At 48.3% G+C, this 15,824-nt stretch overlaps 1 protein-coding gene across 1 annotated transcript in view; it reads right to left on the bottom strand.

The window, feature by feature from the left end:
* Positions 1–2,289: 2,289 nt before the first annotated feature.
* The window catches only part of ass1 (argininosuccinate synthase 1), a 56,936-nt gene continuing 43,401 nt past the window's right edge, over positions 2,290–15,824 (bottom strand). Inside the window, exons 12-15 of the mRNA XM_066712627.1 lie at positions 13,748–13,879; positions 9,124–9,280; positions 3,184–3,249; positions 2,290–2,601 (exon numbers count right to left, since the gene is read on the bottom strand). Of these exons, the coding sequence (XP_066568724.1) occupies positions 2,556–2,601; positions 3,184–3,249; positions 9,124–9,280; positions 13,748–13,879 (401 nt within the window). The 3' untranslated portion in view covers positions 2,290–2,555. The remainder of the gene's footprint in view (positions 2,602–3,183; positions 3,250–9,123; positions 9,281–13,747; positions 13,880–15,824) is intronic.

Below are 15,824 nucleotides of genomic sequence, written 5' to 3'. Positions count from 1 at the left end.
CCAGCGGGGCCCACGGGGTTAACGGCCAGCTTCATTCCAGAAGGACCTCTGGGCGGTCGGGCCTCAGGTCTGGGTCGTAGAGACGCTCCTCCCAGCGCCAGTGGTTCATAGATCGTGGTCTTCATCCAGCCGTGGTGGTCACCCCCAGGGGGATGATCTCACACAGTTCTCAGTCAAACCGAAAGCCTTCCAACACACCCATCAATAGCCCCCATACCACACAGCTCAGCCCTGATCAATAAGGGTGGTTAAAGTGCCAGGGGGTCCAACAGGCTTGTTTCACTGGTGTCCATCACCATCCACTGGACTTCAGCTCAGCTCCTACCAAGGATGCTGAGTAACCAATACACTGTCACTAGGCCAGCCTATTCTCTCCACTGTTTGTTTCGAGGAAGCTTTTAAACAGGAAAACACAACCCTCGTCTCAAATCGGCTGCTAGAGTCGCCAATGGACTGAACACCGAATGAGGTGATAGTTGGGCGTCGTATGAAGAGGAGTGCAGACCTACTGCAGAGCCAAGACGATGGTAGTCTGTGGACGTTACAGGACACAAAGTTAAACAATCAATTAAGAAGCTGAACAGAGAGGATACCACTAATTAACATGCCAACAAAACACACTGCTCATGCAGTATACACAACTCCTCACTGCTCAATTGTTCAATCAAAAAACAGTCCATAATCACATATAACAGTGTTGGTGTTGGCAAGAAATGAAGCAATGTGTCTTTGCACAGAGAGTGGCGGGGGTCTGTGACAAAGCACCCGGCCGGGGAGCCGTCGTGGCTGTCTTTTCAAGAAACGCCCGGATGAAACCAGCACATTAAGAGCAGGGAAGCAAAGAGAATCAAAATGTCCCTTTTGTCAGTTGCTAAGTGAAATAACCTCATCAAAATAAATACATTAAGAGCCTTTGATCCGCTTCGCCTGCCCTGTTGTCTTCCTGCCTCTCCGGCTCCCAGCCCTCTGCCCTGCCAAGGCCAGGGTGACAATACAGTGCAGCACTAATGCAGAGCGATCGTCTCTCTCTCCTCCTATAGAGCCGCGCACAATGGCGTCTGTTCACTTTATTTGCCTGCTCTACTCCCCGATGGAGTCAGGGGCAAGTACACCTATAGCGCTCCAGACACGAGCGCCTTCGATGTCTTCTGTTCATGTGAGACTGCGCTGATGGGTTTGTGCACTAAATTAAAATCAGATTAAAGAATGTTTAAAAAAAAAAAAATCCTTTCAGTAGGTTAAGTAGACTGACCTTAAGAGATCTACCTGCCAAGGAAAAAGCACAGAGAGAGACAGAGAGAGAAATCTCTTCAGACCTCAGAAAAGCAGATATATCTACCGAAGAAAATCAAATGTATGGATGTAGAGGGATCTTTTTGATATATCTGCATGTTAAAGGACCCGGCAGACCACTGTGATGACATTCGGACCAGCAAACGCATGGGCACTGTGGGGAACACCTTAGTCAGCAAAATACTGCCCTCTTGAACACGGAACCACTCCATGTAGCCGTGTAACGTGTCCTCCCATCGTGGACACAAACAGTCCTCACACTCCAAACCCGTCTGGTGTGTACAGTGTCCACGACAGTCCCACTTGCCTCGAGACGTGGCCTAAATGTCACGTGTTGCGTCTTCAGTGCCAGCCCCTTGGCCTGCGGTGAGCCCTCTGACCCACTGCAGTGGGACCCAGGGTTTGTGTCAGTTAGTGTTGCCCACAACCGGGAATCTGGTCACTGAAACAGCAGCGACGAACTTGGACGCAACAGGGAACGGAAAATAATCTCGGAGTCAAAGTGCATGCGTGTGTGTAGCATGTCCGCCTTAGGAAAAATACTTATCTGTCATACTATACCTTACATGTCTTTGGCAGTATCAGAATAAGCCTCATCATCATAAAATATATATATAGGGATAAATGAGGGATTCAAAAACCAAAACAGATGTGCTCCTCCTTCACCGCCCCCTCCTCCTTCAAAATCCACTTAACACAAAGTGCATCCTTTTAAAACACGTTTCCAGCCGTGTAAACGACCAGCCGGGCCGAGACACAGAATAGCAGGTAGCAGGGGGGGCTGGTGTTTTTTTTTCTTAATGAATTAAGGACTCTTTTGAGAAAAGGAACGAGAAAAATCAATATAAAAGTCAAATAAAAGGCCCTTTCTAGCCCCCCGTTCCGAAGCCTGTTTGTCCTTCAGAGTCACTTAAACTTCTCCAGCGGTGAAACAGGAACGAACGGGAGCTCTCTGCGCAAAAGCCTCGAACAAAAAGCACGAAATTACATTGCCAAGGGTTTTATTCCGCTTTATTCCCGAAAATATTAATTGAACCCCCCCCATCTCCTCAAAGACCCTCTATCCACCACCCCCCCCCACCACACACACACAAACACACTTTGCACACAATTCGATCCTAGGACCCCCAAGGATCGGTGATACAGGTTTGCGTAAGTAATTTCAATCTTGAATTAGATCGAGCACAATTAACGGCGTGGATACAAAACATGAGACAGAGGAGGCGAAGGGGGGGCGATGTGCTGCAATTTGAGTCGTCTCCTCAGTGCTGGGAGTCGGCCCTCTGTAATCGGTGGTATTCTTTCAGCCTGCAGAAGAAAAGAAAGGAGGAGAAAAGACTGAATACGACTCAGAGAGGAATCAAAGCTGATTTAGCCATTTAATATTCTTTATGTTCACATTAACTGACGCAGGACACACACACACACACACGCACACACACACACACACACACACAGACAACCCTTACTGAATCTCAGACTGTATCAGACCGGGTTGGCAAGCTGTCAGGACAGACAGACAGACAGAGGTGCAGTAGGTACACAGGAGAAAGTGTGGGGGTGCAATAACTATTCCTCTTCACAGAAAAGATAGACCGCATATATAAACCTACTTTCCTTTGCTTGCAAGTGGGGACAAATGAAGGGGACTCTCCACAAGACAACCAGGGGGGTCTTTCTAGCGATCCCTGCTATTGCTTCAAAACAAAAACGGCGTCAGAAAAAGCCTTGTATTGTAGTCTCTCGCGGTACTGCCCAGCGGATCTCTGTCCAGCCCTCTTACTCCGGGCCGTCACCACTGCCACCGATAAGTGGGTTCACCTTCAGCATGCCACATGGCACAGCAGCTCGGGCCGGGAGAGCGGCTCGGCCCCGTGGAGCCCCACTGACCTGACAGCGTTGATCCGGATGAAGCCCGAGGCGTCGCAGGGGTCGTAATCTCCTTGCACGTCCATGCTGGGGAGAGAGGATGCACAACCGGGTTAATACCCCTCCGGCTTTCGATCGTCGATTTGAAAATCACCCCTTCCTCAGAGCCGCACACCTGCACACCTGTGTATTTCTCACTACAGGAGTACTCTGGCATTCAGATATAAAAGCAGGGGCTGGTTGGTCATAGTCCAGGGGCGCTACAGACACTTGAGGGGGCTGTTATAGACAGAGGATCACTCTGGCGTTTCCTGAGAGGCGTTTGCTAAGTGTGAAAGTATTTGTGTCAATTGAGTCCAATATTGAGTCCAAAATACTCTGGGTGTCACAGTTATAGGTCTACTGCGATGCCGTTGTGCGACTAGCGATCACCAGAGGGGCAGGACTGACCGATCGGACGAGCCGAGCAACGGTAGTGCGAGGACAGCAAGAGACCGGGTTCCTCGTCTTCTGACTAACTCATTATATAGGTTTCCCCGTCCCCCGGACGCACGAAGCAGGGCTGTCCTCTAGTCCTGCAGAGCACGGCACTTCGAATACAAACAGTAAAACAAGCTCATGCCATCGAGAGAGCTGTCATGCAGCCCGTGAAGCAACAGTGAGGCATGTATTGGTCCGTGTTCGAACATTAGATTCCAGAAATATAACGCCACGACTAACGGAACTGGGATGTGTGCGTTCTCTCCGCCCTGATTCATTGAAAGGCAATTCATTGACACCAACTTCACCTGAAACGTATCTGGAAAATATTATTTTTTCCTAACGATCTCACTGCCATATTACCTTGCTGTAACCTCCCCCAAGTGCAGCCTATCGGTGGAACTACCCCCATAATCAAACCCTTTCCCAATAACCCTCTCCTCCTCAGTGCGGTATCGGTGTGCCTCCCTGTGCCCAGCACCGCCGCACACAGGCAGCACTTTAGCCAGCGCTGGGTATTTATCCGTCTCCGACAGGCCGCGCCGCTGCCAGCTGAGCGCTATTGACAAGCTAGCAGGAGCCCGGCCTCCTTTGATGCGCTGACAAAGGGGGCCTGAAAGGAGAAACTTGCGTCTTAAACAAAGTGTTTTCATATCCCGCGAACGGGAGGAAACGAGGCACACTTGGAGGGGTTAACAGAGGGTCCAGACACAACACAGAGAGAAGCTAATCCGTCTGTGCAAAAAACAAAACACAACAACCCGTTCGAAATGAGCTTCTCCTCATTTTTCTCCTTGATGGGTCTCTTCTGTTCTGTGCTTTTATTTCTGTGCCTTTACCGGTGCTTTTCTGTGTTTCACCGCCCCCCCCCTTTCTCTTCTTCTTCTTCTCCTTTCTCTCCTTCAGTGTTACTCCTCTCTATAATTACAGTAGTTTCTACCGACTGCGCCAAAGCACTTCCTCCCCTCCACTACCTCTCACCAGCGACTCGGCGGCTAATGTGACGGCGTCACTCAAAGCCCTTGGAAGGCAGTGGTGTAGAAATCAAAAGAAAATAAAAAGGGAGAGGGAGCAAGAGAGAGAGAGAGAGAGAGGGGGAGAGAGAGAAGTGGAGATAAGTGGAAAGTCTTCACACTAGCCCAGCGAGACTGCAGTCACCGGCACAAACCCCTCTCTCTCTCTCTCCCTCTGCTTCTCTCCATCCCTCTCTCTCTCTCTCTGTCTCCATTGGTCTTTTCACCCCAACTTTCTGTATTTGCTGCTTGTGTGCAACTCTGCCTGTGTGACACAGCACGGGTTCTTATTGAAGGAAAGGAAAGGAGAAAGAGCAAGAAATAAATAACATGCTGACTTACTAACTGCAGAAAAACAAAGAGAAAAAAAAAGCGACAGATACGGTGACATTTACCCCTCTAGTGCAGGATCAATGTGGTCTATTGTGAATATTTACGGCACCGGGGTGGAGGAAAGTTAATGGAACGGTACGGATGGGGTGGGGGGCTGAAAATCGACGGCAGGGTAATTTAGAAGAAAAGGCGTCGTGTCTCATTACTGGAACCAACCTGGCTGAAATGATAGCTGGAGACAGACCGGGGCGCTCGATATATAAACTCGCAGTAAAGCTGGCTTAGCTAAACAGCTCGATACACGATATTCCCTCAAATTAAACACTAAGGCCACGGTGTGAATATTAACGCTGCCCCCTCTGCTGTAATTAAGCCGTAGCACTCGTCCACCACGACTCCTGCGTAAAACTAATTGAGATCCTTGCGCTTGCCTGCTGGAATGAGCTTCCCTGGAGCATCTCGCCACCTCGCCGCACCTCCTAAAGAGAATGATTGTGTGCATCATGAGGGTGTTGCCATACTACTGTGTGTATGTAGCACATTATAATAAATAAGGAGGAGAAGAAATGAAAAAGAGTTTAAATGTCTTCGGTCCGGCTTTAATCTTTGCCACCTATAAACTGTTCTCACCCAACTGCCTTCGCCCCCTGCCCTTCGCTTGCTATAGCTGTGTCTTGTGTCGCATTTTGCTTCTTTTCTATACAAAACTCCAGAGCAGCTGAGCAACAATTAAAATGAACTGATCTTGAAAAGAAGACTTATGAGAGGATAAGTTTTCTGGATCCGTTCTCAGCAGGACGGTATCGCCGGCTGGCATTGCGGTGAAAACGCGGGACGGGAGAATAGGCCGGTTAAAATAAAAACAAACCAACTTAATAAAAAAAAAGAAAAACAAAGAAAGTATCTCGGGGATTAATTCGTTTCGGCCCGTGTAACAGCCCCTCCTCCCCAGCCGGTGCAGCGCGCGCCCGGCGGTTAAGCACTGGTTGAATTAATGCCACGCCATGCCACTATTGATCTGTTGTGTCAATTCTCTCCCATAATAGCCCCTGATCTTCTGGCATCGATCGGCGGGGCTGGTGACGAACGTGGCGCTGCACAGGATAAACACGGCAGGTTTCAGAGCGGCTCGACCCGCGGCGCGCCGTCCTGCCGCCACGGACCAATCAGGGCTCGCGAGCCACGGCCGGCATCATCGACACCGAGAGCAGCATCTGAGAGGCACTCGCCGTTGGGTGCCTCACAGACATTCATCAGCGCGTACCGCTGGGGTTCGAGGGGATTTACAGGGTTCACCGAGCTCTATTTCATAAAAATAAAAACACTAATCACTGCTTAACCCTTTATAGGGCACACAAACAATGAGAGGATATTTTGTTTTATGCTTTTTGGAAGACTGATGAAAATTGAGAAGACTGCATCTCATTTTTAGCCAATTAAAAAAATAAATAAAGATACCAAATCTGTCCCCAAGCCTGATTTTCTTTGTCAGTTCATATGAACTAGCCAGAAAATATAAAAATAACACTTTTAGTGAAAATGGTGTGTGTTCAAATGATTGCGTTTCAACAAATACACAATTGAAATGTCCTTGAAGAGAAATGTTTGGATTTGATTATTAATTCATACTATAATATAATAAAAAGAATACATGATAAAGGAAAAAAAAAAAGCTATAATTAACGTGGTGAATTAATGTATTTTTAGTTTTAAGCTACGATTTGACAATTGTTATCTACCAGAACGCTGACCGTTTACATTGAAAGAGTATCTGCACAATCTATCAATATGTATTTGTATATATTTACTTAAAATACTACAGTCATAAGTTATTGCATTGTATAAATAAATCCACTATAATACAGCATTACAAATAACCACACATATTTAATGAGCTGCATTGATGAACGTCCCTTGGCAGCGACACACAACTCGATATTTTGTGAACATGATGACATCACACAATTCATACCTTACATACCTTACAAATACACAGTTTGAGTGAAATGTCTAATCTCTGACCTGAATATCTTCAATAATATTTAGATGAAGATCGCTTGAACGTCACACTTCGCATTACATTTGCAATTTCTGTCAAAATGGCGGAGATATCGGCTATGCGTGCCTCACGGGATCAAAACGTTGAGACAGAGGCTGCACTTTGCCTGGAAGTAGGTTTTTTTCCATTGCAAACATATCAATGGCCATGTCTGTTCCCTAAACTGAAGAAGGGTTAATATTAGCATTGTGTGTCGCTTGTTTGTTTTATTCTTCTGGAGCTCAGCTATTGATGATTAAGGTCTGTCTGTCCTTCTCACTATACACGCTGTTACAATGGGGCGGGGGGGCGCAGAGAGTGATCAGACAGGCACTAGATGATTAATGTTTGAAACAAGTAACAATGGTGTGACTTTCACCGATTCTGCACTTTGCATTGACTATCCCTTTTAAAACAACATCTTTGTGCAGCGCTAAGTGTGGTGATCCAGGTAGACTGGGGTCAGAGAAGGCATATCCATTCTGCAAAATACTCCTCTAACGTGGACAGGTATATTGGGATTAGGACAGGTGTGGGGGTATCTTTGCAAACTGGTCAGCATCTACAGAATACAGTTTAAGGGCCACTCATGGGATTAGATTAGTCTAAGCATCTGGACTGGTTTTATCCTATAATCCAGCCTAGAATCCTATAAACCAGACTAGTCTGATGCAAGCAAAAGTGCTGCAACACAACGGGGAGGGAGGCCCGACGCTTCGGTCATCATGGAGCTGAACAGAAGTGCAGAACGAGTCGCTTTAAATCTCCTCCCCTCCCTCTCCGTGGTTTTGTGTAGTGGATTTGTGATATTGTACCGTTGTAGCTTTGTGTCTGTATCTTGTTCTGGAAAGTGCTGGGGTATTGGGGAAGCTAATCCTGAAGGTAACAATCAAGTCATTAGGGAGGGTGTTGTGTGCGGAGACGTGTCAGACTCCACACAACAGACGGCGAGACGGAAGTGACCGCAGTGCGAACGGATACCAATTAAGAACGATTACAGGCGTGCGAGTGAACCGGCTGAAGCAGCACTGATGCGATGATGTCTAAGACTAGATCTTTGTGTCTATTTTCGGTCAGAGACGAGATCAAATTAAATAAAAGGAAAACAGATTGAGGTACTGTATATTTTCCTGAACTGATAAGTGCAAAATTGGCCTCTAAACTGAATGGATTGATTATTGCAGAATGTGTCAGGATTCTGTCAACCCTACGGACCGCTAGCAAACTAGAGAAACACAAACATGGCTTTGTAACACCATCTACACAGGGTAATCATCGTATAAAGTTCTGTCCATGCTTTATTCCCAGACACATTTTGAATTATTCTCACCAGCCCACGGACTATTCCTCACAGTGGGGAAACAGGAGCTTGGACACAGTGGCTAAAATCACTTCCCCTTTAAGGTGTCATTTGCCTTTGATGGTAATGGGATTGTTCACAGCGCATTTCTGCCTCTCCGTGTTGTCCGTGAAGTACAGCCTCGGGGTTGGGGTGGGGGGGTTTGCGAGCCTCATCCTTTGCAATGTGATACCCAGCCACCACACAGCCCATTAAACACCCTGTCCCAGAGAGCGGACAGCAGGCTTTCATCTCCCAATCCCCCTGCTTAACTGGCATGAAATGGGCCCTCACCTGAGACAATCATCCCTTCTCCTCTTAGCTGCACATTAGCACAGAGAAGGAGAAGGGATTGAGCAGCATATGGAGCTCCGCTGCGGACACTGCTGCGCTAGCCTGAGGGCCCGGGGGCTATTAGGGACATGAATGGGCTCAGTGTTTCCAGAGAGCGCTAAATAGGGAACCACAAACCAACAAATAATGGGTGGGTTGTGCTATTTAAGGCTTTCCCTCCCCAGCAGTCTCCCTGGCAGGCGGTTAAATTCTTCTACAGCGCCCCTGGTCCGCTCGATCTTCAGTGCAGCCAAGGTCAGATTTCATCTCAGCTGTCCAGATGGTGCTTTTCGTGCGGACATGGTTCTGACTACTCCGACGCCCGGCTAGGGTTCGGACTGGCGCTCACTGTGCGATACCGCTACACTATGATGGTACCATCTTGTCCCGCAGGAAGCGATTTCTCTCTTGGCACAGATCCTCACCTGACCAGCTCCTCGTTGTACAGGGACTTGGGTGACTCCCGGCCCAGGATGTAGACCTGCCCTTTGAAGACAGACACCTGGACCTTGCCCTCGACGCGGTCCTGGGACTGGGCGATGCAGCGGCGCACAAACTCGCACTCCGGACTGTACCAGAACCCTGCACACAACACAACAACACACAGCAGCTGTTAGGGCTCGGACCAAGCTTCCTTTGTCTGCAATATTTCTGTTTTATATTGTTGAAAAATATATACATATTAAAAACTACATATCTGTATATGTTTGTAAGGGAAAAATATACATTAAAATTGATCATATTCTTAGATCAATTCAACATACATTAAATACACAATGTATATAGATGGTTACAACACATAAAATATCCAACGAACAAATACATACAATGCAATTAAAACACACACACACATATATATATATATATATATATATTTATAACACAATAATGCACACAGTCATTTATATTCAATTTCGAGACCATACAGGTAGTTAAAAGTGTGGAGAGAAGAGGCGCTTTTACTTTTCAGCAGGACCACAGACACATTAACACCACAGAGACCGAACAAAAGCAATCTGATACTCTTACTGGGGGGGGATTAGTTATCTGAAGTCTAGCCCCCACCCCCCCGCCTCTCCCAACATCAGGAGGAGTGATCCGACTCGCTGGGGACATTTCAGTTGAAGCTCCTCCCCCCTTTTATCAGCTTAGTGAATCAGACGCATATGCTCACGTGTGGGGGGGGCGCTGCTTCCAGGTAGAGTCCACCTATCACCCCCCCTGTCTTTTTGTAACCCTACCAGTCCTGCTTCGGGGACAGCTGGGGCTGCCCGTGTCTGTCTCATGAAAGGAGGCTTTCTCTCGGCACATCTGCCCCGCCGCCCGACTCGATCACCTCAAGCTGTTTCTCTCTCGGGGGCAGGAAAAACACAAGAATAGAGCCAGTGGCAAGAGGAGAGACTGGGAGGACGGAGCTTGGGTCAGGAGAGGCGTCGGTTGAGCTTTTCTTGAGTGACAGAGAGAGGGGGATGTTGCAAAATGGGAAAGAAACGTGTCGTCTGCTTATGGGGGGGGCTCTTCAGTTTCAGTGTGTGCTTTTGGAGGAAACTAGAAACTGGGGTAAAGTTAGCAAATGATGTGGCCCACTGGGATTTCTTATCATAATAATACAACTATTTATATAGTGCCCTTAACACAAAAACAAGTTATGTTTTTCATTGAGATTTCGAAAGGACTCATCTCTTTCCTCAGGTCTCACTCGGCGAATCAACAAAGACAAAAATATATCCGCACGAGAAAACCCCGTCCACTTCTAAGACCAGGCGACCGACTTTCTGGACAGAGATGAAGCACCATCTGATGTTCAAGGTTCTACGCTGTGTTCAGATTCATACATAATAGAATAATAGAATGAAAGGACTAATAATAGAACACACTGCAGTTCTCAATTTCTAAATGCTTTGAATGATTTCCCCTCGTTGAAGATTGTGACGTTTTGGTCAGGAAATAGGTTGGAGATATCCTGGAGTCAAGGAAACAAGTCAGTGGCAGGACGGCAGGACTGGGACAGAGAGTGGGAGACACTGTGGTTCGCTCCCCGGGGACACGTCTGGATCTCTCTGATCTAGTCAAACTGAGTCAATGTACCGCTGCGGGGTCTGTGATCAGATCTAGGTCAACACAGCACCCAAATGAATAAAAACAAACCCCATAAGGAGCCACAAGCCTAGTCCCCGACCACAGGGGGCCATGCGGCTGTCCACTCTCGCAGGGGTAACCCGAGACCACTGAGTGGATCATAGTTGGCAACGACTGGAGTTGGGAGCCGCCGTCTCTCTCTATTCACAGCCATTGATTAACTGTTATTCCGAAGCAAAACATTGACAGGGAAAAATAAATGGAGGAAAGATTCATTGCGGACTAAACGTTCCCAGGTATGGATTAAACGCCAGTCCACGGGAAAAGGTCAACAGGAATGAAGGGGATAATCAGACCGGAGGCTTGATTGCACCCAAGAGGGAGACAATAACAGTCATCTACCCAACCCCTTAAAGTGGGGGTTGTAAGTGTGGTAGAGCGCCTCCTGGGGGTAGACTGGGGGGCATGAATGTCTATGACAGACATCCCCTCTCTCTTCCCTTCCGTCTCCCGCAGGCTATGTCCGACGGAGGAACGGTCACATCTAACGCAACCTTAATCTCAGCCACCTCCTTTTGTGCCCCCTGTTTCTGGCAGAAGCTCCTCTGGTCCTCTGGTATAATTGCATGGGAACGGCGATCAGACTTCAATAATTGAAATCCTATTAAGAGGATGATGAAGAGAAGAGAGGAGGATGGGGGAGGGGGCTGACAATGGGATTAAAACACCTGAGCTGAACCGTAGAGAGGTGTCTTTGTAGACAGTTCAGTGAGGAGGGTTATTTGTGTTATAAGAGTGTTAGTTCAGGGTATCGATTGTTGGCAATCCTGTTAGAGGTCACTTCGCCAGGTAGCGAAAATGACTGAGCTCTTAATCCTCGTTTCCTGAATTGTGCACAGGTCTGTTGAGTCTGTTAGAAAGCAGGAAAGAGGTTGTGCATTCCTGCTTGCATTTTGTATGTGTTTATATAACTTCTCCATCTTTTTTTAATCTGAATCTAACAAGTTGTGAATGAAAGACAACCACAAACAAACCCAGTGAAGAACGCGGCTGGGCTGGCTACACGTCCACGTTTCATTCTTCTTTATTTGTAAGAAGGGTAGAGATCACCAGAACAAAAACTCTCGGCTTGGAAAGAGAACAGTTTTGTTGACGTCATCGCTGATGCTCGAATCAGTGTGTGGTCGGTCTGCCTGCGATGGGGAGTTCATCATCCTAACATCACCACTACACAAAGTGATGCGCGCTCGTGGTAAGGAGAGACCCGTCTTTTGAATAACCGCCTTCCTTTCCGATAATGTGTCAGTTATAGTACTTATGCATTAAACCACAAGTGCATATATCTGAATTAGTCTGGATACGCTCTGAAGAAAATCGACTGAAATCGAACTCACGGGGCCAGTGCAATCTGTTCTCACACCTTTTCCTCCCTGTACGGAATCAAAACCCACAGCACTGTTGTGTGTTGGTCTCTCTCTTGGTTTTTGTTTACCATAAAGATTGATTTTGGTCTTCATGTGAAGTAGAAAAGGCTTTCGACTCCCGTCTGGGTATTGAGTGGCTCCGCAGCTCTCAGGGTAATGAAACCCTTAAATAACAGACTCGGGGTGACGGAGATCGCAAGACGGGGATTGGAAGAGCGAGGAGGTGGCGGTATGCAGAGAGGAAGGCAACAGAGAAAGGGAGGTGAGAGATGGGGAGGGAGAAGAGAGAGGGCAAAGGGGAGAAGGGAGGTGGAAATGAAGGAAAGCGGAGGTTGTATAATGAAGGAGGGGAATGCAGAAAAAAGAGAGAAAGACAGAGACCGATAGGGACATAGGGAGGACAGGCAGAGAGAGCGAGGCTGACAGATGCAGACAGCTCCTCTCTCTCTCTCTCTCCCTCACTCTCTCTCTCCAGACAGAGCAGGTCATCTGTCAGAGACTCTGGCCAGCTGGCCTCCCCCTGCCCACCTGTCCTCCCCCTGCCCACCTGTCAGCCTACCTGCCCAGGTAAGCCGGCGGTCTGGCCCGGCTCTGGGGGGTCCCGGCGGGCTACCTGTGTGGGCAGCGAGGGGACGGGCCCCTGCCAGGCTAATGACCCCGAGCAGGTGGGCCCTGCCTTTGTTCCCTGCCAACCGCAGCAGCACCTAATTGTCAGGTTGCTTGTTAGAGGGCACTAATAGTCTCTGAAATCGCCATTTGTGGTCCCCCCCCTCCGCCTTCTCCTCATTTAGGGGATGTCTTTCCTGTTGTGTAATTGTTTTAAAGATGAACAGAGCATGGAAGAGCACACTACAACCCCCTCCCCCATCACACACACACACACACACACACACATATACACACACTCTCCAACAGTCGTAGTTATACCAGGAATAAAAAACCCCAAAGTGTTTAAGCATGCAAGTGATGCATAAAAAGTGCTGTCAGCGTTTGCGGTGTTATTGTGACAGGCGACAGACAAGCTCCCAGTAGGAGAAGTCAGTTATTGTCTGCATCCCTTGTCAAGATGCTCCCCTTCACTCTCTCCCATCCACCCACCCCGGGCCACGTTTGTCACGTGTGTTTTGTTGCTCTACAGTTTCCCGAAACACAAACTCCTGATGTCACCAGCGTGGGGAAGGAGAAAAGCAAATAACGCCGGCGATCGGATTACCCGGCGAGCCATTCAAAGGGCTGAGTTTCCTACAAAATAAACTGCAGGGTGTAAAAATATGTCCCGGTGACACATCCATCTGAACACCGTACGGAAGTGGGACTCATCATCGCATAACACCCCTGAGAAGCACAACCTTAGTTTGAGCTTCAGGAGGCTTTAAAGATCTTTTGGTCTTCAAGTGTTTTGCTCATGCGTGCCTAACAAAGTCTCCAGTGTCGAACAAACTCAGAGAGTGTTCAATTTAACCCCAAAATGAACTGGGGGGCTCTCCGGGACCAGGGTGGGAGGACAGGGTGGGGACACTATCTCTGTGCGCTTTACAGTACTCACCGTTGTAGATCTGCTCAGAAAACCGCACCCCCAGACCCTGCTTTATCTTCCGGACTTCCCGGTCCATGGTGAACGTCTCGATGTCCAGATGTGCGTGGTACAGGATGGTCCCCCCCGGGGTCTCGTAGATACCTGAGAAGATATGGATTTGAGAGTCAAGAGTGTGGCATTTAAATTGAGGCAAGTAGAGGTACAACTAGGCATTGCATCAGCCCCACCTCGTCTGGGAAGTTGTGTTCGGCAAGAGGGATATAAGTGTCCAATCGTGAGGAGGCCATTCGCCTCATCGTGCTCGTTTGGTGTCCATTAATAACTAAGTGATCCAAGGAGCAATATATAACTGCGCTGGAAAGAGTATAAAGGAGAGAACAGAGAAGACCACATACATGGGGACTTGATTCACATATTCAGGATCTTGAAAGGTATTGAGAAAGCCAATCCAGGGGACACTGTCCAGACAGAAAACAGGAGACACTTCTTCACACAGAGAGGCGTCACAATCTGAACAAACTCCCCAGCGATGTGTCTGAAGAGACAATTTGGGAACATTCAAAAACAGACTGGATAGGATCCTTGGACCACTTAGTTATTAATGGACACCAAACGAGCACGATGGGGCGAATGGCCTCGATTAGACACTTTCTTATGTTCTTCAGATAAACAAGGACCCGGGGACAAAAGTGGTGGTCTTCAGGACAGTAAACAGGAGGCACCGCTGTACAGGGAGAGTGGCGGAAGCCTGGAACAGCCTTCCTGTTGAAGGGGTCTCCCCGAGATAAAAGCGACGCGAGTCTGGGATGGAGGTGCTACGAGCAGCAGAACAAGACTGACGGACTGAACGCGGCTCCTGCGATTCGTAACCTCTTCTTGAGGAGGGGGATGTAAAAGGATTATCGAAATGAAGAAAGAAAGCAAGATGGGGGGTGGGGGAGGAGAGAGAGAGAAGCACATGAAATTGTCAGCGGTTTGTGACAAAAAATGATCCCCTTGTCACTGACACAGGCCCAGGCGCTCGCCCCCACTCTCTCCCGCGTGCCGATTAAAAGGCAGCTGTCATTATTTCCCTGCTGCGGCTCAGACAAGTCCACTCTGGGGCCTGCGGTGAAAATTTCCAGATTCCCCATCGCTGAGAGGCACTCTGCGCGGCCAAATAACAGGGTAGGGCCGCGCAGCCTCTCCCTTCCCCGGGCCCGCAGGCCTCAAGCCTTTTCAAAACCCTGCAATTAAGCAACTGCTGTGGAGAAGGAAGGGAGGGGGGGAGCCAGGGGTGAGCGGAGGAGGGAGAGTGGGGGGGACGACGGGAGAAAAAAAAAAAAAAGGAACTGTGAAAATGAAGCTGTCACTTAAACGTCTGTATATTAAGAAAGGAGAGAGAGACGGAGAAGAGGAGGGGGAAAACAACATGTCAAGGTTTTTTTACGGGGAGAAATCGGCTGATACCCTGCGTGGCGTGAAACAGAAAGGACATTAAAAGGAAATTGTGCCTCTTGACAGACGGACGGCTGTTGTTTTCCCTTGCGGGGCACGTTGGGCTTTTTCCGCTCGCACTGAAAGCCGGGCTGTGCCGCGGGAGGGAGCGTCTGATGTGTCGCGGGGACAGAGAGGACTTCCACCGGCCGGGAGGGACGTGCGTCGGTCCTCTGCCCTCTCTCTCTGTCCTACCCTGCGCTTCTCCTCCTGCCCTCAGAGACGGGACATGGATCTCAATTCGGGGAGCTCGCTCGGTTCAGATCACACCTGCGGATCACCATGGTCTTCTCCTGTACCGATTCTTTATATGGGGATATTGTTACCCTTGTACTTTTCAGTATAGCTATAATATCCCTGTGTTAAAAACTAAGTTGCCATCATCACGATAACAAAAATATGTCTCTGTACAAATAATTCAGCATACCAATGGGTTTAATAGTGAGCAGTGGCTTCAAACTTTATTTAAGAGAAAGGACACATGCGTTTTTGGTATTATTCCTAAGAGATGAGGGTCTGAGCGACACAGAGGTTAAAGACTATACGTTTGTCCAAAACAAGAGACTGACACCAATACAGGTCTTAATCCGAGGGTGGCTATTGCAGCTCA

This window comes from Amia ocellicauda, chromosome 9, assembly GCF_036373705.1.
Source record: "Amia ocellicauda isolate fAmiCal2 chromosome 9, fAmiCal2.hap1, whole genome shotgun sequence".
In the NCBI taxonomy this organism is placed as follows: Eukaryota; Metazoa; Chordata; class Actinopteri; order Amiiformes; family Amiidae; genus Amia; species Amia ocellicauda.
Note: the sequence above shows the minus strand (reverse complement) of the source record. Positions and strands in the feature narration are given on the sequence as shown.